The 20,842-nt window shown below is 33.5% G+C and overlaps 1 protein-coding gene across 1 annotated transcript in view; it reads left to right on the forward strand.

The window, feature by feature from the left end:
- Positions 1–791: 791 nt before the first annotated feature.
- LOC136391575 (mucin-19-like) overlaps positions 792–20,842 on the forward strand; it is a 46,672-nt gene continuing 26,621 nt past the window's right edge. Inside the window, exons 1-20 of the mRNA XM_066363326.1 lie at positions 792–921; positions 1,049–1,216; positions 1,308–1,400; positions 3,327–3,377; positions 4,403–4,462; positions 5,483–5,708; positions 6,758–6,875; positions 7,343–7,403; positions 7,630–7,727; positions 10,106–10,316; positions 11,488–11,610; positions 12,033–12,156; positions 13,529–13,664; positions 15,005–15,097; positions 15,846–15,930; positions 16,096–16,233; positions 16,939–17,088; positions 17,983–18,077; positions 18,503–18,629; positions 20,341–20,587. Coding sequence (XP_066219423.1) covers positions 792–921; positions 1,049–1,216; positions 1,308–1,400; positions 3,327–3,377; positions 4,403–4,462; positions 5,483–5,708; positions 6,758–6,875; positions 7,343–7,403; positions 7,630–7,727; positions 10,106–10,316; positions 11,488–11,610; positions 12,033–12,156; positions 13,529–13,664; positions 15,005–15,097; positions 15,846–15,930; positions 16,096–16,233; positions 16,939–17,088; positions 17,983–18,077; positions 18,503–18,629; positions 20,341–20,587 — 2,534 coding nt within the window. The remainder of the gene's footprint in view (positions 922–1,048; positions 1,217–1,307; positions 1,401–3,326; positions 3,378–4,402; positions 4,463–5,482; positions 5,709–6,757; positions 6,876–7,342; positions 7,404–7,629; positions 7,728–10,105; positions 10,317–11,487; positions 11,611–12,032; positions 12,157–13,528; positions 13,665–15,004; positions 15,098–15,845; positions 15,931–16,095; positions 16,234–16,938; positions 17,089–17,982; positions 18,078–18,502; positions 18,630–20,340; positions 20,588–20,842) is intronic.

Consider the following 20,842-nt stretch of genomic DNA (forward strand, 5'->3'; position numbering starts at 1 on the left):
CTGGGGAGAATCCACGGGACGTGGATCGGATCCTTAGTGTAGGTACTCCCATTAAGACTCCTTCCAGAAAATTTAAAACTAATTAAGTTATCTAAGTGGTTAAAAATACCTTAACATTTAAAAATAAAGTAATTAAGGAGGAGTGCTTTTTACTAACATTTTGATTTTTTCCACAAATTGCGACTGGGTCTTTTGGTTAGGAGTCTGGAGCAAGGAAGGGTAATGCTGCATTTATTTTAGAGCTTCAGGTTCAAGTTTATTTAGTGACAGTGACATTAATAGCCAACAATTAAAGGAAATCGGGCGGGTAGTTTTGGAGTACCTATTTCCAGTGATCTAGGTATTGAGATCTCATTTTTGTATATAAAATTTCTGAGTGCTAACATGATTTCAATACACTCTGTGACAATCATTTTATATTCTGCAGGTAATTGCAGTTAGAGAAGTGGCATACGTTTATTAGTGATAGCTCTGGATATTTAAACTCCTAATTAGGGGCGTGTGACCAACAGGGCGTTAGAAACCCTGAGATTGGAGAAGATAGAATGACTGGCAGTGAATCTGCAGGGGGTGGGTTCAAAGGCCTTGGCCCTAATGACAGTGGCTCAGGTATCACCCCGTTTCTGTTCCTGGAAACCCCACTGGGTTTCAAATAGTCATTATTTTAGTTAATGACATTTTGATTTTTCTGTTCATGAAAGTCCTGGGTCTTTTGATTTTGGACTTGAAGGAAAGACATTCGAGGAAAATTTTCTGAATTATAAAATTTATTAAATATGTTCTTGTGACAAATGTTTACGATTCTGATAGAAGTACCAGTGCAAGAAGTGGGGGTGAACACGGTGGTGATAATTTTGGAAATTCGGGAATCGGTGATTGGGCATTTGGTGATAAGGAGATTGATGGAATGGGCAGCAGCATGTCTGTTGGGCACGAATCCCCAAATCTCCCATAACTCAAGCATTCTACAAACCTGGATTCTTTCAGTGAAATTAAAATGGGTTACACACTTCCTTTTTTAAAAAATAATATTTTGCTTTTCTATTAGATGGAAGGACCCAGTCTTCTAACTTCGGAAATGGAGAAAGGAATGGTGAAACTCAATCCGGTTTTAGAAATTCTGATTCAAATCAATTTGTTGACAGTGGCCGTAGTGGTACAGGCTTTGGAGGAAATGAAGTAGGTGGTGCTAGCAGCTCTGGTTTCCGTGCTCAAGGTATGGATAGTTAATTTCTGTGCATAGAACAATGCTCAATCATGGTATGCATTGCAAGGTATTCCTGTGACCATCATTTTGTGTTCAGCAGGTGGCTCAAGTGCCAGAAGCGGTGATGTTTCTGAAGATTCAGGATCCAATTTGGGGTCACCTGGTCAACAGAAAGTTGGAGTCAGTGAAATTGGTAAGAATGAAAAGAGTGGTAGTGGACCTGCTGAGTCTGGATCTGGTGTCAGTGGCTCAGGTGTCCTAACTTGGATTCTATTACTAATAATCCAAATTATTTTCTTTCTTTTTTATTTGTTTTAATTACAATTTGATTTTTCATTAGAAGGAAAACAAATGGCTTTGTCTTCTGGTTCTGAGAGTGGTGAAGAGAGGAAGGGTGCATCTGGAAGTGATACTTCCGGACCAGATGCTGGTGACATTAGCCTTAGTGATCTAGGTATCCGTGATACTGGAAAGAATTGGACTGGATTGGAAATTGGAGAATTATTTTTGATTATTAGAGAGTTGGGATTCTAATATACATTTTAAAATAGCAGTGACAATTATAAACATTAATAATGATGTACAAAGCAAGCCCAAATCCTGAAATGATAAAATATATTTAGAAACAATCAGGAAGTCATTTAATGTTTGTTTTGTATAGGGTGTAGGACTAGTTTTGTGGCTGTGAATATATTGGTGTGAAATTGTTTTAGTGGCCTCTATGAAAAATTGATTTGGAATTGAGTAGCCTTGATTTGAATAGCATTGATTTGTTAGCCGTGAGCTTTGTATCTTGAATTTGGTCTTAGTGGATTAAGTTTTGTTTGTTTTTCTGGTCCATTCCTGAGAGGAGAAAACAAGTTTCATCCTTTCTGAAATTCTGATAAATTTAGTATTTTCACTTAATGTAACCATTAGATTTAATAGTCTCAGAGTTTGTATACACATTATTAAAATAATATTTATTATGCTGTGGGAACTATTTTGATGCTGCTAACCTTGTTGAGAAGTCTTGGAAGTCACTAGATTAGATGGCCACAGAATTATAGGTAGTAAGTCCTCTTCTAATGACATGAGTGTTCTGAAAATTAGTCAAGATTCATATTTATAACTCAAATTTAAGATAAATACTTTTTATTTCAGTGAAGTCTAATTAGTAATAGTAGTGTAGTATTGGTTGATTTAGGTCAGAATTGGTTATCAATATATCTGCTAATAAAAACTATGATCATACAGAAACAGTAATTATTTGGGGTTGTTCTTAAGTTTATGACATCATTTTGAGGTCAGCACTTTAATAGAACTGAGAAATTTAAAATCACCAATTATTTATTGCAATTGAGTTTGTTTAGGTACAGTTGGTACAAATACATAGTTTAAGTGACACTGAATTTCTGAACAGATCTGCTGTCTAGCTCAGGTATTCAAACTTAGGTTTTGTTCCGGAGAAATGTACCAAGGAATAATTGCCTGCTATCGTTCTATTGTGGAATGCTTACCTATTTGAGACTTTTCTGTTCATTGCAATTCAACTTTCAACTGCTTTCAATTCTCCATATGAATGACAGACTTTCATTAACTGGTGTTCTTTCTGGTAGTGTATCTAATGGAAGTAAGCCTAGTGACTTTGAAGCAGGTTCTAGATCTCTTAACATTACACATCTTGAGATGAATATCTCCTTTCACCTACATCAGTAGATTTCATACTTCCAGTTCTTAGGAATGAAGAATCCTTTGTTCATTAGGCATTTTGAAATACTACCTAGATTTCCCAAATGTCAAACAATTTAAAGTGAAACTTGGTTTGATTGAAACTGAGGTAGGAGACCTGGAACTGTCTCTATAATCCTTATCTCTTTTCCTGAATAAGTTTTAAGCAGTTGATCTGGAATGAATTAATTTTGTGTCAGTCCATTTAGTGACTTATTTAATTTTCTTATTCCAGTAGGTTGGTTCAGTTGAGGATTGTATATAAATTTCTTCTTATACAATTTCACATGTTTTCAAGTGTGCTAGCATTGGCATTGCTGAACTTGAATCCATGATTTTCTCATCAAATTTTAAAATCTCTTTTCACATTTTACCAAGTAAAATCAACACAGAAATCATTTTGTTTTAGGTGTCACAAGCTCACCTGACTCCAGTACCTCTGGACCTCTCACTACTCCAGGTAGTTCCATTTATGACTTCTCAGTGTTGAAACAGTATATACATATATTCTCATAAATCAATAATAACTTCTTATATGTTTCTCATATTGAATTGAATTTCTAAGTGCTTCTCTTGGAAGTCACTAGATTAGATGGCCACAGAATTATAGGTAGTAAGTACTTTGAGTACTAAAGATTAAATAACCAACTACATATTTAAAACAATTTCATGAATAAGAGAGTAAATTATAATTTAAGAAAGCCTAAATAATATATATATATATATATAGTGCAGCTTTAAAAAAATTTTACATATATTATTTAAAATTACTTTATAAACAAAACCTTAAACCTATTTTCACTCAACTCTAGTAAAGATATCTTGTTGTAAAGAGAAGTAGCTTTAGGATACACAATAGATGACATTATGATAGATACTTTAAAATTTTTATCAAAATATTATGTTATTATTGTTTTATTTTGCTTGGTTTTAGACATTGCTTTAAGATTTCCTAGATATTTACTTGGTTATATAAAGTGGTCAGTGCATTAGAAATAAATAATCATGGGAACTTACATTTCAAGGTATACAGATTTTTCCCTTTTATCAGGAAAATTATATTGATATGATCTTTACATAGATAATTGAGTTATTAGCATTATTTAATAGACTGGTTTAATAAAATCTACCTTGGACCTGTTTGGGCAATGGCTAATTAAAATTTGTAGTTGAAAAAAATAGTTCTGTTAGGGATGCAACATATATTTGTAATTGTAGATGATCCAAAATGAATCAACTTTTAATAATTTCTGAACTACTATGGCTGATTATTCCAAGAAAAAGTATGGACTTCAGAGATAGCCATGCATATGACTTTGACAAACAGCAGCTCTCACAAAGTAAAATGATATATTCAGTATAAAAAAACCATTTATGGCTTTCAATATCAACTTCTAAATTCTCATGGAGATGTCAAAATATACTGTATATTTAAAATCAATATATGTCCTGAAATTTCAATAATCTATGCATTGTGTTGAATAGAAAAAGGATCCCATGTTCCGGAAGCAACCCCCAAATACTCAGAAACAAATGCAATTATTGGTAAGTAAAAACTATTCTGATTTCTATCCATATTTTTATGCCAAGCTAGTCAGCACTTAAAGAAGTTACAAAGTAACCAAGATTTGAGACTAGTTTTAAAAATTTGCCCCTCATCTATCTATTTAATAATTTTATCTTTGAGTGACACCACATTACTATTACTTTTCCTCCAAGTATGCACAAACACAACACATTCACATATATATTTATGTGTATGTATGTGCATCTATACATATAAAAAGAAATAATAAAATTCTTTATACTCATCTGATATAAATGGCAACCCACTTAGACAACATTAGAAAGACTATCTGTATAAAAAACAATAAATACAGATTACAACTTCCATCCGTGGATCCCTCCCCATAGTAGAGGCATTTTCTCTTTCCCAAGGGAAACAAGATGTTTTTAGTCATGTTTGTTTCAGCCAACTTTGGGTATTCCAAGGACTCAGACGCTACTTTCAGTGTGTTTTTGCAGTATGGGAGAAAGAACAGCACTGAATGAAGGTGGTAGCAGTAAGAATATATTCTTTTAGTGATTTTTAATTTTTTTTATTTTTCTGAAGTTGGAAATGGGGAGGCATTCAGACAGACTCCCGCATGCGCCTGACCAGGATCCACCCGGCACGCCCACCAGGGGGCGATGCTCTGCCCATCTGGGGTGTTGCTCTGTCACAACCAGAGCCATTCTAGTGCCTGAGGCAGAGGCTACAGAGCCATCCTCAGCGCCCGTGCCAACTTCAATGGAGCCTCGGCTGCAGGAGGGGAAGAGAGAGACAGAGAGGAAGGAGAGGGGGAGGGGTGGAGAAGCAGATGGGCGCTTCTCCTGTGTGCCCTGGCTGGGAATCGAACCCGGGACTCCTGCACACCAGGCCGACACTCTATCACTGAGCCAACCGGCCAGGGCCTTCGTGATATTTTTTTATCTTTGAATATAAATACTTCTGAAAAATCCGAACTGGATTGTATGTTAATTGCTCTAAATAATTATGAATATTCTTCTCTAAATATCTTGTAGGTGAAGCTTCTACTTGGGACAAAGGAGCATATAAAGCTTTCAATGGCCGTATCTTTTCCTTCAAGTCATCATGCACATACACTTTCTGCCGTCACTGCATTGAATCTGGAGATTTCAATATTGAAATCAAACGAAACAATGAGAGTGAGATTGAAAAAATAACAGTTGTAATTGACAATAATGTCATCTCTATATCTGGTGATACCATTTTAGTTAATGAAGAAAGGTAAATCCCATACTGTTTGGATAAATGCTATAGAATTATTTAAAGTAAACTGAGGGGAAAAATGAAAGGTTGAATGGGGAAGTGATAGTAAAATACAGTGTCCTCTTTTCCTATTTTGATATCTTTAATAAAATATTGAAACCTGACTGGTGATGACATAGTGGATTGAGCTGAGGGCCCAGTTTCACAACCCCAAGGTTGCCAGCTTGAGCAAGGGCAATCAACATGATCCCAAGGTTGCTGGCTTGAACCCCAGATCATTGGCTTGAACAAGGGCTCACAGGCTCAGCTTGAGCCCCCTGGTCAAGGCACATATGAAAAACAATCAATGAACAACTGAGAAAAAGCAACTACAAGTTGATGCTTCTCATTTCTCTCCTTTCCCCCCCTTCTCCCCTTCCTCTTTCCCTCTCTCTAAAAAGAATAATAAATACATAAATAAATAAATAAATAAATAAATAAATAAATAAATTCATTCTTGGGAATGAGCTTGGTAAAGATATAAGACAGAGAGCATAAAATATTTATTTCTATAACAAGGAAAAAGAGTGATTCTGTTGTTTGACTCTTTTACGTATTAAAATGTGGGGCAACATTCAACAAAACTGTTAAAAATTTTTCAATTTTTATTTGTATGTTTTATAATAAATATAAACTTGAGGTTTTAAAATGGATTGAAGCCCTTAGACCATGATTTTTAGACTTAGCAATACATATTTGGAAAAGATAGCATATTTGAATACTTACCAAGATAATAAAATGTGGCATGATACTGTACTTGTGAACATATCAAATGATTTCATTATTATTCTATTATATAAACCAATGAAATTTTTTTTGTTCATTTCTCCCAGGTCCCAAAAATTTATTTATTGTTCCTTAAGTTTTTTAAATGTTAGAAACAAGAGCCATTGTATCTCTTCTGAAATGATATAAAATTTCAAATATTTATTAGACAACATTTCCAAGTATAGAAAAATGAATTATCAGACAAATATGTTAAAATACTACTTCTTACTTTTATATGTATTGTGTTTCATATTTTTCAGTGTACAGATACCATATAACAATAAACTGATTCACATTAAAAAATATGGAGAATATAATGTCTTGAATAGCCGTAGAGGAATCTTGTCTTTAATGTGGGACAAAAATAATAAACTCTCAGTAAGTTTATCCATTATTTTTCTATAATCTTATGCTTTTTGTTCTTTGCTTTTAGTTATAAAAACAATTATACAATACATTACAAGAAAAATAAGAGCTAAAGTTTATTGATAAATTTCTGCATACTTGTCACTATACAGCTGTTATCTTAATATTTAAAACATCTTGAAAGACTTACTATTATTAATCTTATTTTAAAGGTGATTGAATTTAAGAGAATCAGGCTAATAAAAGCCTGTCCAAAGACTCATAATAAGTGGTAGAGTCAGGACTTATTCCAGATTCTATAGCTAAATCCTTTAAAAAACACACAGCAAAACAAGCAAACAGAAGACCCCTGTAGTACATTCCTAAAGAACCAACTTAGGTGGAATTAAATATAAAGAGCCATCTTCTTTGGTTTGAGTAAATTTTGTCTTGATATTTTCAATAGTTTATAAATATTTACTTATAAATTTCTTTTAAAGCTCACTCTTCACAAGCAATATCCAACTTGTGGTCTTTGTGGTAATTTCAACAGCACACCAGGTAAGATTTCAATATGTTATGTATAAGAAAATTGCTTCCCAAAAGAAAATTATAGAGTAATTGCTCATATTTACATAAAATCTAAGAACAATTTGCATTTTTTCTAAAGTATTAAAAATGGTTAAAATAACGTATTTGTATATTTATGTTGCCCTCTATTTTTAGCTTGAAAATAATGCATATATGTATTGAATATTGTGAACCAAACATTGTTTTTTTTTTTAAGGAGAAGATATCAATGAGCATATTGCCAATAGCAGAATTCTTGGGAATTGTCCTGAAGCTTTTAGTAAAAACTATGAAATTTGTGAGGCTGGAGTACAGGTAAGAAATTAATATTTCATCTAGCAGCAAATTTCAGCAACATTCCTCTTGGTTTCAATTTAGGTAATCAACATCTTTCTAAGCACTTATATGTTCTTAGAATTCCACAACTGCTTCCTCGCCATGGTCCCTGTAGTCTGCTTCTCAGCTTTAGTCTAATATACATGCTGATATAAGTTTTCTCCTAAAACACTATGATATTAACTCTATATTAGAATGACAATTCTAATTCCCTTTGCATAGTGTTTTAGTTTGTCTGTAAGCTGACATGTTTCATCTCTCCAATATTGCTGCTTGATGGGTACTAACTTAACTCTTACAATTTAGAAATCCATATATTGTTTCCCTACGAACTAGTTTCTCCTCTGACTTTTGCCCCAGATAGCTAGTCTGAATAGTCATCCTTTGTATCCTTTACCTTCTTTTTGAAAAAGTTCCAGGTAATCTTTTTGACTACAACACTTGAAGATAGTCACCATTTATTGTGTGAATTTTTCAACTTTGTATAATTCTGTTGTGTTGAATTTGATAGATTTATTTGATGACTTAATGAATGTTCACATATTCCTGTTTTAATTTAGAACAAAATTCTCAAGATTAAGATATATATAGATAGAAGACATTTTTGTTTTGTTGACAATGGTTATTACATTTATAACCATCTTGTCATCTTCTGGCAAATCAAATTAAGCCATGGCATTATACAAGATCATCTACTATTTAACTTGTGAAACTCTCTTGATCTTTGCAGTTAGAAAACATTTTCTTTCCATTTTTACCCATGTCACTCATTGGTGCTTATGATAAGATGCCATCTATACTGCTCACAAAAATTAGGGGATATTTCAGAATGAATGTGAAGTGATAAAAATATCCCCTATTAGTTGAATATTGTGTGAGAATTTACTCATTGTTGCTTAAAAATGTTAATTAAATGCATACATAAATTTATGTTAAAGTCAATGGATACTTAATAAAGACCTACAATACAAAAGATACTGTATTAAGTCCACAGGACTCAAAGTTATATTTCTTGCTCTAAAGCAGGGGTCTCAAACTCAACTCAGCATGTGGGCCGCAGAGCAAGATCACAGCCGTTTGGCGGGCTGCACTAGGTCTACAAAAGGCAACTGTTACGCAACACTTTTCAGTGTCACAAAACGACCAGAAACTGTAGTTTGTGGATTAGTCTGCAGGCCGCACAAAATTGTTCGGCGGGCCGCATGCGGCCCGCGGGCCGCGAGTTTGAGACCTCTGCAAGGAAGCTATAACCTAGTGAGAAAGATACATAAAGGACAACAGATAATAAAACAATCTGAAAGTTTTATTTCACTTCATTCTATACCTCACTTGGAGAATATTATCTGCTGTCTCAGGCTTAGTTGGTGCAAATTGTGCATTTGCTTGGCAATAGCTTTCATGTTTCTTGAAAAATAAAATGGTTAAAATAAAAAAAAATCTGTGTAGCAGTTAAAATATATTAAAAATTTAACTTTTTGAAGTTTATTAATATGTCTTTACTTCCTTAACCAACATAAGAACAAATATGTTGTTTCCAGAGAAAACTCACATAGATGGAAAAACAGAGTCTGTGTTTTACTGTCATCAGTTTACTCATCAAATATAAGCAGACTAACAATTAAAGGCCCAATATCCTTTCTATTGTGGTTTCAATCATTTACCATCCAATTTCTGACATTGACTGATCCCACCTTCACTCACCTTTTCCACTTTCTTGAGTTCTTTTTTCTGTGTGTGACAGAGATAGAAAGAGAGAGATAGAAAGACAGAAAGAGGACAGATAGGGACAGACAGACAGGAAAGGAGAGAGATGAGAAGCATCAATTCTTCATTGCAGCACCTTAGTTGTTCATTGATTGCTTTCTCATATTTGCCTTGACCGGGGGGCTACAGCAGACCAAGTGATCTCTTGCTTGAGCCAGCAACCTTGAGCTCAAGCTGGTGAGCCTTGCTCAAACCAGATGAGCCCCCGCTCAAGCTGGCGACCTTGGGGTTTTGAACCTGGGACCTTTGCATCCCAGTCCGACGCTCTATCCATTGTGCCACCGCCTGGTTAGGCTCCACTTTCTTGAGTTCTAAACCTCATGTCACCTTTAGAGGATTTTGGATTAGTTAAGACATAATTTTTGAAATTGTTTTATAACAATTCACATGCCAGAAGTGAAGTATTTTTTATGAGTAATTGTACCAACTATAATACATCAAAACTCTTCATTTCAACCAGCATCTAAGAACTCTCCCTGTCACAGCTACAGGATGTTATGCCAGAAAATGCCTCTGAATTTATCTCTTCCTAACTACTTATTTGATTGTCTGTTTTTCTCATGTTTTACTAAAACTAATGTTTTATTTTGTAGCACTGTAACAAAATTATTGGACTCTACTTTGAGAAATGTGGAAAGGTTGCTGCTTTAGCCAATGACTACAAAATGGTTTGCATTGATGAGTACTGCCAAAATAGAGACAAAAAGGCTACATGTGACACTTATTCAGAATTGTCCCGCCTTTGTGCCTCAGATGGTCCCGGCAGCTATGAATCCTGGAGAGACGATTCTGATGTGGATTGCGGTAGGTTTTTCATTTGATCGTTGATTCCAAATGAGGAAGTTTATACAGGGATGCACAAAAGTAGGTTTATAGTTGTGAGTGTGCAGTACACAGAGTTTATTCTTGTAGAATTGCTATTTATTATCATTATTATTATTTCTAGCAAAAAAGATAGAGAGAGAGCAACAGGGGAAAGGAGAGAGATGAGAAGCATCAACTTGAGTTGCAGCACTTTAGTTGTTCATTGATTGCTTCTTATATGTGCCTTGACCGGGGTGGTGCTGGGGAAATAGGACTGAAGCTCGGCCAGTGACCCCTTGCTCAAACAAGTGACCTTAGGCTCAAGCCCACAACCATTGGCATGATCCCATGCTCAAGCTGGCAACCCTGCGGTCAAGCCAGTGACCTTGGGGTTTTGAACCTGGGTCCCTGGTGTTCCAGGTAGACACTCTATCCACTGCGCCACCACTTGTAGTATTATTTTTAAATTATTGCATTATCTTTCATATGAATGGTGGAAAACCTAGTTTTTCCTATCTCTTTATATTACTGTAAAGTTGTGCTATGTTTTAAAGTAGTCTTCTCAGATGATGGTAAGCCCTGAAAGCCCTCATAGAGATGACAGAGTCTTGTCTCTTATGTGCATTTAGTAGGACATTGAGGCCCATTTGGTGAAGTGACTTGTCACAGGTTGCAATGCTTTGTGTTAAGATCTTAATTAGGAAATTTATATCTTTATAGTAAGTAAAATTCACTGGCAAAAATGAGTAAAATTTTGTAAAATTCTGTAAAAACTCTGTAAAAATACTGGAAATGTTACCAAAAGTATATTGATGAATACTATGATTTTCTTTCAAAAAGATTAATAAAACATAAATATGAGCTTCATACAAATATGTAATTTCCACTTATGATTAGCTCAATCCTTATAAGTTAGAATACAAGTAGGTTATCAATTTCAAAGTAAGATGAAATGATCTGTTTAATATACATTTTCTCCATGTTAAATCTTATTTTGTAAAATAATGCATGGGAAATTGGCATAATGCAGTTGTGCTGAGTATCTTTAAAGACAAATCTTGAAAATTAGACTCAAAGAATCCCATTTGAAAAGGCACCTATTAGAATGTCATATATTTAGCACATTAATATGCCCTAATTTTCATGCATACAAATTTTTATATTTCTCCAGAAAAACCTAGATGCCCAGAAAAACATATTTACAAAGAATGTGGCCTCTCAAATCCTGCAACTTGCTCTAATGTGGCTCCTTTTCAAGACAGTGAATGTGTGAGTGGCTGCACCTGCCCAGAAGGTAATAGTATTTTACACTAAAACCAACTGTGGTCTTATCTCTGACAAGATCTTTAATGAATTCACCTATTCATAATCCAGCCTTCTAACAAACTGTAGATGTGGAGTGGAGAGAAACCTTTAAGTTAACCTTAACAGTTCAATAACCTAAGAGTTAACCTATCTCTATAGTACCTACAGGCTATAATACTCCACAAATCATCCTCTGGTTCTATATTTCACTTAGTAGGACTGCTCTGTGGCTGAAAACATTATACACTTGCCAGTTCTCAAACTTGGAGTAACTGCTTAAACATAAATTACCATTTTAAGTGCCTGTTTGCACTTTAAAAAGCTAGCTCAACAGTGATTTCAAAATATACTACTTGAGAATTTACTGATGTTTATATAGTTTTGAGATTAATTGTACATAATGTATTCTAGGTTATCTTCTGGATGATATTGGAGAGAAAGGGACATGTGTATTAAAGGCTAAGTGTCCTTGTGAATCTAATGGAAAAGTCTATCTGTCAGGAGAAGTCCGACAAGGTCCTTGTGGTTCTCAGTGGTATGTGTGTCTTTTTTGTCCACATTTTGTCGATAGTAAGAAAATACTAATATTTTCATCTAATTTGAAATAATTTCTAAATTTACCCTTAAAATAAACATTTTAGAAATAAAAAGCAGCCTCTTGGATTTTCTGTGTTGATATTTTGTCTTATATTTTGAGGAATGTTTCGTGTGCTATTTGTATTAAATATGTAAGCTTTCAGTGTATCTTTAAAAGAAAATATTTTTTACTCACTGAAATAGTGTTTTGAATAGTGATCCAGTTGGTGGTTGCAAATATAGAGCAAAGAATAATACAAAAGTATGGTCACAATAATAAAACAGCAGTTATGCTGATTACCAAGAATATTTAATAAAATGTACAGAGACAACCCAACACTTTTGAAATAATTGTATATGAGGCTAAACTAGTGAAGGTGTAATTAATTCAGAGTTGATTTTATTGTGCCGAAAATTAGTGTAGACTATTTCTCTTTGAATAGTTAGTTTGAGTCTTCCTTTTGAGTGCAGCACAATTTGCTAACAAGAAAGACTTCCCCATTCCTTATTATAACTTTTCTCTAAAACTCTAAATTTCTGCAGGACCCTAAAACACTTTTCTAAGAAATGTCTGATGTCCTTCTGGGTAAATAATTTGACTCAATGGAAACCAATCTATTATTTATACTATAATATTTTCCCTATAAATAAAAATGTTTATTGGTATGATAATAATTTATTAATAATTATGAATAATAATAGCTATGATTTATAAATGTCCAAAACAGTGATGTCCAAGAGAAATATAATGTGTCACAAATGTTACTCACATAACACTTCTTAGTTGACAAATTTTACAAAAGCAAAAGAAACAAATGTGGAATTAATTTCAATTCTATATTTTATATGTCCAAAATATAATAATTTCAACTTAAAATTATTAATAATTGAGAGATTTTTATAATTTTTTTATACAATCTATGAAGTCTGTGTATATTTTTCATTTACAGAAGATCTCCATCAGGACTAGCCACATTTCAAATCATCAGTAGCTATATGACTGTACTGTATTGGACAGTGCAGGTCTACAATGTGGCATATAGCAGGTGTTTTAATAGTAGTAGTAAAAAATGCTCCATTTGAACAAACCCATGAAATTCAGTTTACAAGTTTTTATATGTTTAATGCAGGCAGATGTAATCATTTTATTCAATGGAATTCATGTCTTTTAAAACACCAGGATACCACCATCAGCGAGACATTTTACCAGAGCTGAGATGTTAGGTGGGGAATGAGATGTTAGGTCTAATAAAACTTAATGTTTTAGTGTAATAGGTGATTTTTTAAAAACATGATTGATGACCTTTAATATAACTGTTTCATTTTAACAGCACATGCCAAGAGGCAAAGTGGTCTTGCACAGAAGCATTGTGTCCTGGAAGATGTAAGGTGGAAGGAAGTTTAATTACTACCTTTGATGGTGAAAAATATAACCATCCTGGAAACTGCCACTTTTTGGCCATTCATGTATGTATTAGAATGGAACACTTGAAAAAACTGATATAGGACCCAAGTTATATTTTAACCAATTTGAAACACAATCTTCATTTTCAATTACTATTTAAAAATATAAATAACAAACAGCCCTTAATTACTGGTTATATATTTCAGTATCTGTTAGCTGTCACATATTGACATTGACAGCTAGTATTATTACCTGTGCTCTTTAGAAATTTCTGCATAAAGAAATTGCCTGCCGTCACTAATAATTTTTAAATACATTGAAAAATTATTGTTCTTCTACTTTTCTTTGCATGTGTTCACTAGTGGTTCAAATGAAACTATATTTTACATTTGATAAAGCATCTTTCTCTTTCATCATTCTTCCTTTACATTTATTTTTAGTTTTTATGATATAATATTATCAGTATGGTAGAGGCTATCCTTATATTTAAATTTTTTCCGTGTTAAAATTTTACGTAATTCGAATTTTAAAAGAGAGGGATTCCATTTTGTAGCTCGTGTCTTTAGTTAGCATGAAAATGAGTAAATTTTTTTAGTCTTCCTGGTAAGAAAGAAAGAGGTGCAGAATTTGTGATTTCTGAAGTGAGACATGTGAGTCAATGTCCAGGAATCTGAGAAATGTAGTGGCTGCGGCTCACAGTCAATTTTCCAAATGTTCTTTCCTTCTTTTTATGTCCCTCATGTAATCCATGAGGATAGGGGACTGGCAAAGTAAAAGGGAAATAGGTCAGAATACGTGGAATATTTGCTTCTTACACTTTAGAGATTCCTAGATCTTAAAATGAGAACTGGAAGTCAATGCTTGAATGAATCATATTATGTTTTTAGAAATTAAGTATTTCTCACATCGGATTTAATCAGACATTGTGGATTTTACAGAGAATAAACAAGCTAGGTTGCCTCTAATACCCGTTGGTCTCTATAATGCAGCACAATTCCCTTAGAGGAGAAGACAAAAAGTAAAACTAAAGGAAAAGGCAATGACTATGAAAAACCACCAATCACAGACCATAGATAGAGCTGATGGAAAATACTAGGGCAGTGTGTAAAGCTCTTGGAAATTTTAGACTGTGCCATGGACTGAAGTAGGTTCTATTTTCAGAACAGACTGATTGTATATGGGTATTGTGGTGACAGATGGAGACTAGATTGTAGTGGTGAACATATAATGAAATATGCAGATGTTATAAAGTTGTATGCCTGAAATATATATAATGTTATCAACCAATGTTACCCTGATAAATTTAATTAAAAAAACAAAATGCAAGCATGCATTGTGAATTAATCACATAATAACAACAACATTTTAAGAAACATTTAAATGAAATGCATTTTTTTAACAGGATAAAGACTGGTCTGTTAGTGTTGAGCTTCGTCCATGTCCAAGTGGTCTGTCGGGAACGTGCTTAAATAGCGTTACGCTCCTCTTGAACTCGGTAAGTCAATAGCTTCCCAAGGTTTATTCAGAACACGATCAAATCAATACTTTAAAAATTCAGAGTTTTTGAGGTTGAAGAAGAGAGGCTTTATTATGTACATTAAAAACGCAAACAAAATTATACAGAAAATTAGTAAAGTCTCTGGAAGAGCTGGCTAGTTCCAAGGATCCTTAAATACACTGCTCACAAGAATTAGGGGATATTTCAAAATGAATATGAAGTGATAAACTACCCCCTAATTTTTGTGAGTAGTATATATAAAAATGACCATAGACACACAGCTAATGTGCTAAGTATAGATCAATTTTATGTGCTTATAAAAGTACTAAATACTGTGGATCATTTCTGAAGGCAGTTATATTTGTTTAGAATTTCATGTATGAGAAACTAACATTATAAGTGGATATCGACATAAATGAGGCGGGAGAACTACCAGTTTGGTATCTGGCACTCACAAGCTGTTTGAACTTTGTAAATCCAAGTTACCTGCTAGGATCTTAGTTTTCTCATTTACAGATGGGGGCTGAAGAGCCCTCTACATCCCCCCCAAAGAGCTGGTATGAGAAACAATGAGGCAAAGTATGAGAAATGCTTCAAGCTATTCTATATTTTAGATACTGAAAAATTAATCCAATAAAATTCAACATGTTTATATGGCACAAAATTTCAGGTTCACATATTATATACATTAAATAAAGTAATATTGTAAAATAAATACAAACTAACAATGTATTTTCAATTTTAGTCTGGTTCAGTTGACAAATATATATTCAACAGAGATGGAACAGTCACAAACGACAAGATTGGGAATCAGGGCCATTACTATTCAGGTCAGTTTAATAATGCTATTTAAATGAATGCAAGAGGCATTTATTTATTCAAATTTTAATTGTATTAACTGTTTCTGTTTTTAACATATGTTAAAGAATAAAAGCATTTTAAAAATGATTTCATATATTAATCATTACTATTAATGGTAATAATTATTTTAACAGACAAAATACAGATATTCAAAGCATCTTCCTCATACTTTCAAGTGGAAACATACTTTCACGTAAAAATGCAGATACAAATTGTTCCCGTGATGCAGCTGTATGTTTCCATGCCACCCAACCAATTCACAGACACTGTAGGTAAGTCCTCTGTCAATGTTTTTATTTCCAAGGCTTGAATGTGACCATCATTTAGAGTAATTTTCAGTTGTTTTGTAATGACATTAAACCAGAAAGTGTTTTTATTTACTTATTCTTCCTTTTCATATTGCAATAAAATGATTCCAATTTTCTTTTTATAGTAAGAACAACTTTATTTATTACAAAATCTATTCCCAAGTGATTCTCAACAATTTAAACATTTTAAGGTTTGAAATTAAGGCTTTTATTAAGTGATATTTGATCATATGTTTTATATACTTTTGTTAATATCTATTAAGGTTTTGAACTGTAGAAGAATAAGTGGAAGTATTATGGATATAAATCTTTTGAAAATTATGTTTCAAATATAAGCTACATTATAACTTGTTTTTCTGCCAACAGATAATATGGTCATATTTTTCACTGAAGCTTTTCTTATTATAGACATCAGCTCTTTTTTAAAAAATTTTTTATTTAGAAAATTAAATTTAACATGATATCAGCTCTTAATAGTGTCATTGATGTCAAGTAAAACAATTATGGCAAATCCCATGGTTACTCATATGTATAAAGACTAAGATCAACATATATTCTTAACTTCTACGGTTTTGATTTGAACAAAGAACTGAATATGAAGTAAGCATCTGAGTCCAAAAAGTTGAGTAAGTAAAGAGATGTTAAACTTTGTCCTGTGTTCTCTCTCAGGGCTCTGTGGTTCCTATAACAACCGAGCAGAGGATGATTTCATGTCAAGTCAGAATATATTGGAAGAGACCTCTCAGGCATTTGCTGACTCTTGGGAGATGATGCCCTGCCCTAAAGGAACCCCAGCTTCATGCGTCAGTATAGAAAAAGGTAATAATGTTCATTAGATGCCAAACTCTGATTAAATATCAGGTTCTAAGAATTCTGTACTTATTCTGGTAATGACAAGAGACAATCAGATAATCCTAGTTTCTACATTGTTCCCTGACTGTCTCATCCTTCGAGGAGAGAGCGGAGAAACCATTTGTCTGGCTGAGAGTATTCCTAGCAGAGGCATCTTTCATGGGGGGTGGGAGGTCATCTCAGTTGTTTTTTCTATACATATTCTTTCCTTTCTTATATAGTTTTCTCCATAGTTACAGAAAAATAAAGTTAGAAGAGATTTTCAGATTATTTGGTATATTATTCTTTTATCTGAAGTTAATCATGGAAGGGATCATTGCCTGAAATAGTGAAACTCACTCAAATCATTGAGCCACTTAACAATAGAGCTGTAGTAGATCCAGGTCTCCCAACTACTGCTGTGGAATCTACTGATTGTACCAAACTCCATATCTACCTTCTATTAAGAAAACTTACACTTGAGTGACAGGGGTGAGAGGATAGTGGTGTTATGGGGGCTTCATTGACCTACTTGTCAACACAGACACAGATGTAGATTTTAAATTAAAAGGCACCTCAGTAAAAAAGCTGGCTCTCTTTTACTATTTATGTATACAAACTGTATTTCAGAAAAAGGTTAGCTGATTCAATACAAAAGTCAAAGCTAATAAAGAGTTTTGCCTCTTTGGTTTCAAGTATTTCTGATTATATCACACTATTTTTTTATATAGTGATAAAATATTCAATTTATTATACAAAAACACTTTAAAAACATAATTGCTTTGATAAAGACAAAACTCTGTTACATACTTATACTTTGTCTTTCAATTAAAAATTATGATGTTATTAACACAATTTTTGGGTCCCTTCACTTCCTTCCAGAAAGGTTTGCTGAAAGGCACTGTGGAATTCTTCTTGATTTAAATGGGCCTTTTGCTTCCTGCCATCCCATTGTGAACCCTAGAGTATACCATGAGGTACGTGAGGATCTAACATTAACGACTTTTTTAGGATATACTTTGATAATATCAAAAGAAGTAGGTAGATATTAAAGTTTTTGATAAAACCATTGACAATAGGTTAAGATCTGTGTTTAAATTTAACATTAGAGTCTACTAATTTATTTGTTAGATAATCCAACTTTTACTTAAAATTGTAACTCCAAATGAGAAAAATCTTGAATGATTTTCTTTCCGTCTTTTCTAAGTTCTTTAAAAACTCAGTTAATCACTGATTTGCTGTTTTGCACACTTTTTAAAAGAAATAGTTCTATAAGTTTCAAAAACAATTTGTTCTTCAGGGAGGAGTGGTGATGAACTGAAACATTTTACTCAGTTTATCTGTTCTTCTGAAGATATTCACAATGTAAAATAAATCAATAAATCTGTTTCTTATTTTAAAGGAATGCAGAAAATACACTTGCACTTGTGAAAAAAGCCAAGATTGCCTGTGTACAGTGTTAGGCAACTACGTGAAGGCGTGTGCGGAGAAGGGCACGTACATAGTGAGATGGAGAGAGGGACGATGTGGTAAGAGGATGAAGGCTTTAGATAATTCTGCTTCCTTCTTGATTTTATTATAGTATGTGCGTTTAGGCACATGTATTTACAAATTTTCACATTGTTCTTTCAAAGATGGTTTTCTGTTTCTGTTACAGAGGGACTGTTAGTTGCCAGAGGCCTGGTTTCAAACAATGTGCCTCCTGGTCGTGGGGAGGGGAGGGTGAGTTTTAGGCACCAGTGTGGCATTGTGGAAATCAGTGTGACAGCAGGCAGCAGGCACTGTAGAAATCTCTATCCTCCCAATACTGCATTTATGCTTTTGGGGATTTATACCAAGAAAAATAATATTAATATAAAAATATTAATAATGTGCATTATAGTTTCCCAAGTATATTGATTGTTCAAGATCTGTGTTCCCCTTTTTTGGTAATAAAATCATGATATTCATTTTAGAGCCAGCCCCATCCATTGGAGTAAATCTTATTAGAACTACCAATCAAAGCAACCCATCCTCCTGACTGACAAGGGATTAGCATGTGATTTAAATAAGGTCATTCAATGTCCAGATATATATCTTAGAACAATCCTTGCATTTTTAATTCTTGAGTTATTTCTTTATCTTTATTTAATATGTTCACATTTAAACAAGAACAGAATATATATGTATTTATGTATAAATACATATTTCTGCTCAATTATAATATACTGAAATTTAAATAATGTTCTGTATCCTAATGCATTTCTAAATGATAATCAAATATTAATAACATTTATAACCAAATAAACTTAAATCAGTCTGTTATATGCTCAACTATCCTATTTATAAAACTTGCCTTGTTTTGTAATACTCACTGCACTATTTGAATGAAACTTTAGAAAATACTTGATTTATGAAAGTAATACGTTGTAGGAAAACATCTCTCATAGATCATAATTAATACCTCATATACTATCATATATCCAGTCAGTCAATGAGTTCTGTCAAGGTCACCTCCCAAATTTCTCTAATATCTATTCATATCTCTCCATCTTTATTGCCATCAACCTACTTTGAGAAACCATTAGTTTTTTCTCCTTGGTAACAGCTATAAACTCCTTCACTATTCCTCTTGGTTCCCTCTAATCCATTTTCTACAGAGACATCAGTCTAATCCTTAAAGTAAAACCAAATAAAGCTAACCTGATCATGTGACACTCCGGTCTAAAACAAGGCATTGGCTTGTCATGGCTCTAAAAGACCAAACTGCTAATGAGAGCCCTGTCAGTTCTAACTGCTGACTCTGTGTCAGGGCTTATCACTTCTTTTTTTACTTGCTGTTTAAAAAGAATTTCCCTCTCTTCTAATTTTGGCTGTTCTCAGACATTGAATTACCTTTTTCTAGGCTGCCTTTATGCTGTAAGTGTGTGCTCCCAAATAGCTTTCCATCTTGCTTCTCTGCAGCACGTAACACAAGTAGCCTTTCCCCAGCAATATAGCCCGTATGAGAGCAGCGTATTGCCAATCTTGTTCATGGGATTTATACCCAGAAAAATATATAAACATATAATAGGGACTCAATATCGACCGAAAAAACAAACAAACAAAAAAAAACAAGGAACACCAAGTACTTCTTTGATTATTTATAATTTCAATTATAAAAAATTTACTATAATGTCTATATTCATCAACTTGAAGTAAAGTTGCTAATAATTTTTCTGGATACAAATGTGTTTACTTTTTTTGCCCCTACATCAACAGATCACTCTTGTCCGAGTGGCCTAGTTTTCAAGTACAATGTAAAAGCCTGCAATAGTTCTTGCCGATCATTGTCAGAGAGAGATAGGAGCTGTGATGTAGAAGACGTTCCTGTTGATGGATGCACTTGCCCTGATGGGATGTACCAGAATAATGAAGGAAACTGTGTTTCAAAGTCTAAGTGTGACTGCTACATGAATGACGAGGTCATAAAACCAGGCAGACTCATCCATATTGATGACAATAAATGGTATGGAGATGACATATAATTGTTATGGCTTTGAAATCCAGGGACTGTCCTTTTCAGAGAAATAGTCTTTTGCTAGTATGATGTCTTCTTTAGACCTATCATATTCTTTATTTTGTATTTCTTACTAAGGTTGGTTATTCTCCCTTTTAACCGGTGTTCACTGCATCATCATGTCTATAACTGATTTATCCTTTGGTTTTAAATACCAGTAGAAGAATATTTTAGCAGCTCCTACATTCAAACAAAGCAAAATAA

Source organism: Saccopteryx leptura, chromosome 2 (genome assembly GCF_036850995.1).
Source record: "Saccopteryx leptura isolate mSacLep1 chromosome 2, mSacLep1_pri_phased_curated, whole genome shotgun sequence".
NCBI lineage: Eukaryota > Metazoa > Chordata > Mammalia > Chiroptera > Emballonuridae > Saccopteryx > Saccopteryx leptura.